The 7,969-nt window shown below is 33.2% G+C and overlaps 1 protein-coding gene across 1 annotated transcript; it reads left to right on the top strand.

The window, feature by feature from the left end:
• The first annotated feature begins 1,190 nt into the window (after positions 1 to 1,190).
• On the top strand, positions 1,191 to 6,064 carry LOC102603230 (aspartic proteinase-like protein 1). Its single transcript, XM_015304916.1, has 10 exons — positions 1,191 to 1,778; positions 1,909 to 2,047; positions 2,976 to 3,214; positions 3,392 to 3,616; positions 3,712 to 3,847; positions 3,929 to 4,002; positions 4,090 to 4,189; positions 4,282 to 4,339; positions 5,439 to 5,510; positions 5,604 to 6,064. Exons 1-10 carry the CDS (start codon positions 1,498 to 1,500, stop codon positions 5,822 to 5,824), a joined length of 1,545 nt encoding a protein of 514 aa, XP_015160402.1. The 5' UTR covers positions 1,191 to 1,497; the 3' UTR covers positions 5,825 to 6,064.
• The last annotated feature ends 1,905 nt before the right edge of the window (positions 6,065 to 7,969 follow it).

Below are 7,969 nucleotides of genomic sequence, written 5' to 3'. Positions count from 1 at the left end.
AAGACTCCTTTTTAAAGGGTTTTTTTTTTTTTTTTTTTTTTTTTTTTTTTTGTGTAGTGCAAGAGTGTTATGTTAGATTATGTAAATATTAGTAGGAAGATTTTTTTATTAGTAAGACAGTAGTACTTGTTAACTTTGAAAGTGACTTGTACTTAAAATAATATTGTTAATTTAATGTTGAGTTCTTTTGAGTAAAAAGCTTACGTATTTGAGCAATTAATGCATCAACTTCTTTTCTTCTTTTGGTTTAAAATGGAGAATTAAACAAAGTTATTTATATATGGAGAATTTTGAGATTTTAAAGATTTAAATGAACGTGTCAGTTCAAAGAGATAACAACACATATTATTAGTATAAAAATTAAGTTTATAAAGTTGAAGAATATTTAATACTTTATGCCCTACGTGGAAAGATAGAAACAAACAAAAAAGGAGTTTGTCTTGTCCGTTGTCATGACTCATGCAGATACAATAGTATTATTTCATTATTAAAAAACTTTAAAGTACAGTCTGACAGCTTATTATAAAATTTACAAACAGAAATTAACACACAAACAAAGAGGCAAGAGCGGATTAATTTATTTTAGGTGCTTATGAGCCTAAATAACTTTTAAGTAATTTTGAAGTATTTAAATAAAGTTAAAATATATTTATAAATACTTATTTTAAAGTTAGAATAACAAAAATAAAAGTTAGAATAACAAAAATAAATGAGAAATCATAAATTAGATTTTTGACTTATAAATTATAAGTTAAAAACCAAAAGTTACATAAGCACTTTGTAGGAAATTAGAGTAAAGGTACCAAGATTTCAACTATACAAATCTTGGTGGTTGAATTTTGCCAAATACATTGCACAATATAACATCCGAGAACTGGACTCAACTTATCCATTTGATATATGTTGTTCAATTTAATGAAAATTTGTAGGCTAAATATCTTTATCTATGACCTAATTAATTACACACGATATAAGTTTAGAAATTTTTAACCTTATCAAACATAAATTGTGTATAATTCATTCGACATAAATTTAGAAAATGTGTTATGTAGGAACTAAGTTATGCCTTTGTAGACTTTTGTAATTGAACTCATATTTTTATCAGCAAAGACTCTATAAAAACTATGCCTTTTTCGAGATAAATTTTTAGTTGTGAATCAAACTTTTACTTAAAAATTAAGTGATATAACTTATGTTATTTTATGAAACTATAAAAGTATATTATAATATAAAAATATAAATTTATAGGCGTGAACAAAAATTATCATGATGTCGTGATTGATCTCAAGTATAAAAGGCCAAATGCATTAAAAAAAAATGTCAAAAAAAAAAAGCCAAGCAAGCAATGAATTAAGGGAAAAATTTCCCCATGAAGCTACAATGGAGTAGGGCGATTTTCTTCAACTGTCAAAATTTACTCTCTCCCTCTGTAAACCTAACCCAATTATTTCAGTCGCCATTACAGTTCAAGATCTGAGTTTTTCTTAGAAACGAAAAATGTCTTCTTTTGTGATTTTCTTGCTAACATTGCTCTCAATTTTCCCATTTCGACAATGTCATGGCCGTCTTTTCACTTTTGAAATGCACCACCGTTTCTCTGAAACTGTCAAGAAACTTGCTGGTCCACTTCAAAATTGGCCGGTAAAGGGAAGTCTCCAGTATTATACTCAGTTGGCCAACCATGATAAGTTGCTACATGGCAGGAGGCTTTTCAAATTTGATGGACCACTTACTTTCTCTGATGGCAATTCCACTTTCCGGATCAGCTCTCTTGGATTGTAAGACCAAACCAAACCCATCTTTTTAATTCCATTTCTTGGGAGTATTTTTGTGTTTAATTTTGAAGTTCTTGGTTTTGCCCCTTGGATTCTTGAAATAGTTTGAATTTTTTCTTGGGGATTTTTGTAGCTTGCATTACACCACGGTGACTTTGGGAACACCTGGGTTGAAGTTTCTTGTGGCTCTTGATACTGGGAGTGACTTATTTTGGGTGCCTTGTGAATGCGGCAGATGTGCTTCTACTGATGATCCTACACTTTACAGCTCTGTATGTTTTACTCACTTTTCCTCTTTTTTTTTTGGGTTTATCTTATATCTGTATGAAATGATATATTGAGTGGAACATTGTGGTGTGTAACATAAAGGGTTGATGAAAAGTGCCTTTGACAGCTAGAACATTTTGTTGCATTCATATATTCTATGCTATTTAGGCACAAGATGCATATGATGGAAATCTGAGGAGCTTATTCGAGAGCTTCCCTGTGACTTAGTAAATGATGACCTTTTTCGTGTGAAACGTGAAAACAACTGTCATTCATTGCAAGCCTGCAATAGCATCCACAAAATTCTGTGCCTTTAGGAATGTGGTATACCATGACTCTCATGAGTGTAATTAGATGCTCTGATAAGACATTGGTACAGTAAACTAGACAATGATCACTTGCCAAGGGGATAATAGTTACAGGTCCTACTCTTTTGGATGCCATTATTTTGTGAAGCAGCCAAAGAGAATTTTGTAACCAAACTTTCACGAGAGTATGCACGATCGTAGAATTCTGTATCTAATTCACTTGTACATTGTTGTCAACTGTGAACAGACAACTAAGTAGTTCTTCTACCCTATGGAACTTTATGGGGACTGATGAACAATTGATTTGTGAAGTGACAGACTTTTATTGCCTAGTTTTCCAGTTGGGATTACCATTTTACTATTGATTGTTCGATTCCATCACATCCTTAGACCAAACTTTGTACATTCATTTTGTCATTTCCTCCTCTAGGCCATGGTTTGATAGAATTATCCTCCTCTAATATAAAGATGGCAGGGTTAAATATACTGTTAACTTTGATTTGCAAGATAATTTATAAGGGTGGTTAGACAGACTGTTGTAGAAATGAGATGCACTTCATTTTGTGGTTCTCTTATATTGTTTCCTTTTCAATCCGGCTGAAGTGGATTACGTCTTTTGCTTCAGGATTTTGAGCTTAGCATATACAGCCTGAATGGATCGTCAACTAGCAAGAAGGTCACCTGCAGTGATAGCTTGTGTACAGACCGCAATAATTGTCTCAGTTCAAATAACCACTGCCCTTATTCAGTATCCTATGTCTCCTCGGAAACTTCAACTTCAGGAATTTTGGTGGATGATATTTTGCACTTGAGAACAGAAGATAGTGAGGAAAAAAATTTTGTCCAGGCGCGTGTGATCTTTGGGTAAGTATCCTGAACTTCTTTTTTCTAATTGATATCAAGTTTGGGCGTTAGGTTGATCTCTGGCAGTGTATTTTTAACTGCTAGATGTGTTGTATGGAAAGTACATTTGGTTAACTGAGGAGTTCTTCTGCTTCTGTCCAAGTTCATCTCTGATACATGCCAATTTCAAGTGTGCAGTTGTGGACAGGAGCAAACTGGTTCTTTTCTAGATGTTGCAGCACCAAATGGTTTATTTGGGCTTGGTCTCGAGAAGGTATCAGTCCCTAGTATTCTGTCTCAGGAAGGTTTTATGGCAGATTCTTTCTCCATGTGCTTTGGTAGTGATGGGGCAGGGAGGATTAGTTTTGGCGACAAGGGTAGCTTTGACCAGGAAGAGACTCCTTTTAATATAAACCCATTACAGTAAGTGGCAATCATGCCAATTAAATTTTTTGTGTCCACTCCTTCCGACTCTTTTAGATCCACTTAGTCATTCTCTTGTGGAAAACCTTTTGCAGTCCAACATATAACATTTCTGTAGATCAAATACGTGTTGGAACAACTCTCGTTGATTCAGGTTTTACAGCACTTTTTGATACTGGAACCTCCTTTACTTATCTTGCGGACCTATCCTATACAAAGCTTTCAGAAAGTGTAAGAATCCTTTTCAAATGGTACTTATTTGTATACATTGTTAGATAATGTTTAAGATTAAAATGTCTTATTCCCCAATAGTTCCATTCTCAAGTACGAGACAAGCAACGTCCACCTGATCCGAGGATCCCCTTTGAATATTGTTATGATATGAGGTAATATTTACTAATACACAACCACACATATTATTTATTTATTTATTTATTTTTCCCTTTTATCATTTTATGATTCATAATGGACAGTCCTGATGCAAATACTAGCTTGATTCCTAGTTTAAGCCTAACTATGAGTGGGGGAGGCCAACTTGCTGTCAATGATCCCATTATTGTCATATCCACACAGGTACAATCGTTCAACTATCTTGCACAATATTTTCTTTTTAATTTCAGTTATTGCCTTTCCTGTATATGTACTAAATACTGTCTCCTATGCAGAATCAACTAATGTATTGCCTGGCCATTGTGAAGAGTGATGCTCTAAATATAATTGGACGTAAGGCTTTCTAAGTGCAACAATGTTTTTGTATTTTCTAATTTTCGTTGAATTGAACTGAATTTTCAAGCACATGGTAAGGAAGTTTGTTTCTACTGCAACATGAAACAAACGGAGAAGTGCATTATAAACTCTGAGGGAACAACATAACTTACATGGAAAAGTTGCACCTTTGCATTAAAGAATTAGGTTTAGTGGTCTCATAAAATGACTTGAAGGAATTTGACTTGGGCAATTTTGCCAAAATATTCGAGATCGTGATTGAGGACATGGCTTACAATCATCGTCTTTGATCATACCATTAGGCATTTGATTAAGACATTGCCTGTATGTTAAAAATAGACCTTAGTTCTAATTTAACTCCAAAAGTTAGCAGGAGGTGAGGATTGCCAAGACCATATAAGGAGACAACAACATATACTCTCAACAAATGTGGGAATCTCACATACACACTCTACTTCCACCCTCCCACGTCAAGTATTGAACGTTGGAGCGTGAACAATATACATGGGGGGTAATATTGGACAAACCAAAAATATATATGGACCTGGCTTTATACCATGTTAAAAAATGGTCATTAGGTCCAAGTGAACTCGAAAAGATAACTTGTGAGGTTAGGAATGCTTAAGACCCCATATAAGGAGACAAGAACCATATCCTCAACCAATGGGACTCTAATACTATAATTTGTTATATTATTCATTCAGCAATTTTGGTAGCTTCTGTTCAACTGGAAGGAGTTTCCGTGATTTGATTTTTCAGGACACTTTACTTCAGAAAGATAACCATCAAAATATAGTTGTGTTAGAGACAACAACAATTTTGGCTTTAATTACCTTAAATTAAGTTGTTTTCCCTTTATGTTAGTCAAAATAGAATAGAATGATCACCTTTTTGTAGCATAAAGAGTCCCGCACCTTGTGAAGTTGATGCTTCAGGTTCCTGGCAATGTAATAAACTCTCTAGCTAATCTCAGCGCTCTAAAAGTTTTGGTTGTATATCACCTATAAGATACTTTTAGTGGGCAGCTAAAAAATGGTACTAGTCATTTCCAAATTGTGATATCTGACTGTTATTGCTCTTACTGATCTTTTTCCAGAAAACTTCATGACTGGATACCGCTTTGTGTTTGATCGAGAAAAAATCATTCTCGGTTGGAAGAAATTTGATTGTGAGTATTGTTTTTGGTGTTCTTTCCTCCAATAACTTAGATATGACAAGAGACTAGTTTTTTCATACTTTTGGTCTTGTGGCCTTCATGCAGGTTATGACATTGAGAAAATAGACCATTTCCCATCACAACCCGTTAATACCACCCGTGTTCCACCTGCCGTTGCTGTTGTGCCTGGAAATGATAATGCAGAAAGATCACATGAAAGGACTACAAATACTCGTCAAAGTTCTTTTGCATCTTCTGTTTTTCAAACATGTTATTTGAACCTCATAAACTGCTTCCTAGCATCTCTGATATTGCTACTTTTATAATAGCTACCATATGGTCATTCTCACACTCAGGACTCAGGTATGCTTCTTAGGACTTTTAATACATATATAGTGCAGATAATCAAACTTGCAGAGCTCCAATATGGACAGAAATTTTTGGTTTGCCTGCTCATATCTGATTTTGAGGCTAACCCATATATATAATGTATAGAAATGTTAATACATTACACTATGGTAGTTTATGTATGTACCTTATGATTGCAATAGAACAGTGAGATTGTATAGTGCCACCTTGTTCCACAGCCACAGGCCACAGCTAAAAACATATCTACTACTTTACGCTTGAACCAATAACTGCATTCACGTCTACTAACTTCAAATCTTGAATCAACCTTAGCTTTGACGATGGTTAACAATTTTGACTCTCTTTTATTTTATTTTTGTATATAATATAGTAGTGGATTTTTTGGAAGTGTGATGAATTTGGAGGAAGTGATAAATAAAGTAGGCAAAGGTTGCGTTTTTAAATTAAGAAAGGAAAAAAAAAGTACCAAAGAATGAAATCAGAATCGATGCGACTCTCCACCCATTTTTTGTACTTGCAACCTTTTTGCTGTTGTCGTTTTTCATGCCGCCAGCAAGGTTCTTTTTTCACATTTGGTCAATTATTGGAATATTTTGTGGTTGGATTGTCTGCTTTAAAATAGATTCCGATCCCGTGTAATTGTACAAGTAGAGTTTGAAAAAGGTAAGATGTATCTGTTCAGTATAGGTTGTTTCCGGTGGACCCTCAAAACAAAACAAAACAAAATTACTGTTCCACTATTTTGTGACCTAACATAACATTTGAGGATAATAGGATGTAACATTTTCTGTAAATACTACCTTCGTTCCTTTTTACTTGTCATAGTTTTCTTTTTGAGAGTTAAAAGATATTAATTTTGACTGACATTTTAAGATGTAGTTTTTCATCATACTATAAAAAAATGTAATCTATAGTATTTTTCATATAGTTTTTGAATATCTAAAATTTTATTTTAAAATATCGAATTAATGTAATTTAATATAGCTTTAAAAATTAGTTAAATTAACTTTCGAAAAGCATAACATGATACAAAAAAAAGAACGGAGAGAGTATAATATATTTATAAGTTTTTCTCTTGAGAAAATGAATCTCTGTTTCAAAAGGAATCAAAGTGAAAAATCTTTTTTTTACATCTTTTTATTTCTTGTGTTGCGTAAACAAAAAAAATTATCTTAAAAATATTTATATTTAACAAATACGATGGAAGGTGTGGGTGGAGGGAGGGTAAGGGTGTGGGATGGTAGAGATATAGGCTATGAAAGTAAAGGTGAAGATAAGGATGTAATCAGGTCATCGAAAAAATAAAGTTTTAACAAATTAAATTACACTAATAAGAAAAAAATAGTATTTTTTACACTATTAGTGTGCGTATATAATTCAAATCCTTGTGTAATATGTTGAATTCATTTTTTTCAACGTTTACCCGTGAAAACAATAAGCCATGTCTGTTACGTGCCATTCTGGAAGTAGGAAATATATATTGATAGAATAATATTGTTGTGTTGTTTACTTTCTCTACTCGATTGGTATATTGTTGCTTTCTTAAGCTACTTTATTCAATGTACCATGATTGGCGGCTTTACGACAAAAAAAAAAGTACTATTATTTTGATATAAATATTGTATCATATTATTTCTATTAATTAATATGATATTAGATCTTGTAAAATGATTTAATAAATAAATAAGTAATCCTAAGGATAAAACATGAGAAAAAATTATTTTTAAATTAGTGGATAAGTAAAACTGAACAAGTAAAAGGTACACCTGTGACCAATTCATTCATGAGAAAAATTTAATGGCAATGAATGGCACAGTACTAACAAAAAAAAAAACACGTCTTCTTGTGACCATTGACTTTGAATATTTTACAACAACAACAACAACAACAACAACCCAGTGAAATCCCACTAGGTGGGGTCTGGGGAGGGTAAGTAGTACGCAGACCTTGCCACTACCTCGTGGAGGTAGAGAGGCTGTTTCCAAGAGACCCTCAGCTCAAGAATATCAAATCTAAGTGACAGGAGAGATATATGCAACATAACAGCCAATACAAAAGATAGCGTATAATCAACCAATGAGACAATAACAAGAAAGATATAG

Source organism: Solanum tuberosum, unplaced genomic scaffold, assembly GCF_000226075.1.
Source record: "Solanum tuberosum cultivar DM 1-3 516 R44 unplaced genomic scaffold, SolTub_3.0 scf00020, whole genome shotgun sequence".
NCBI lineage: Eukaryota > Viridiplantae > Streptophyta > Magnoliopsida > Solanales > Solanaceae > Solanum > Solanum tuberosum.
The sequence above is the reverse complement of the archived record's forward strand: the minus strand, read 5'-3'. Positions and strand labels throughout refer to the sequence as shown.

Excerpts from the sequence above, each read along its gene's own strand:
- LOC102603230 (XM_015304916.1), top strand. The coding sequence starts at position 1,498 with ATGTCTTCTTTTGTGATTTTCTTGCTAACATTGCTCTCAATTTTCCCA. Across the intron at positions 4,190-4,281 it reads TTATTGTCATATCCACACAG|AATCAACTAATGTATTGCCT; the intron begins GTACAATCGTTC and ends TCTCCTATGCAG. Across the intron at positions 5,511-5,603 it reads CGGTTGGAAGAAATTTGATT|GTTATGACATTGAGAAAATA; the intron begins GTGAGTATTGTT and ends GCCTTCATGCAG.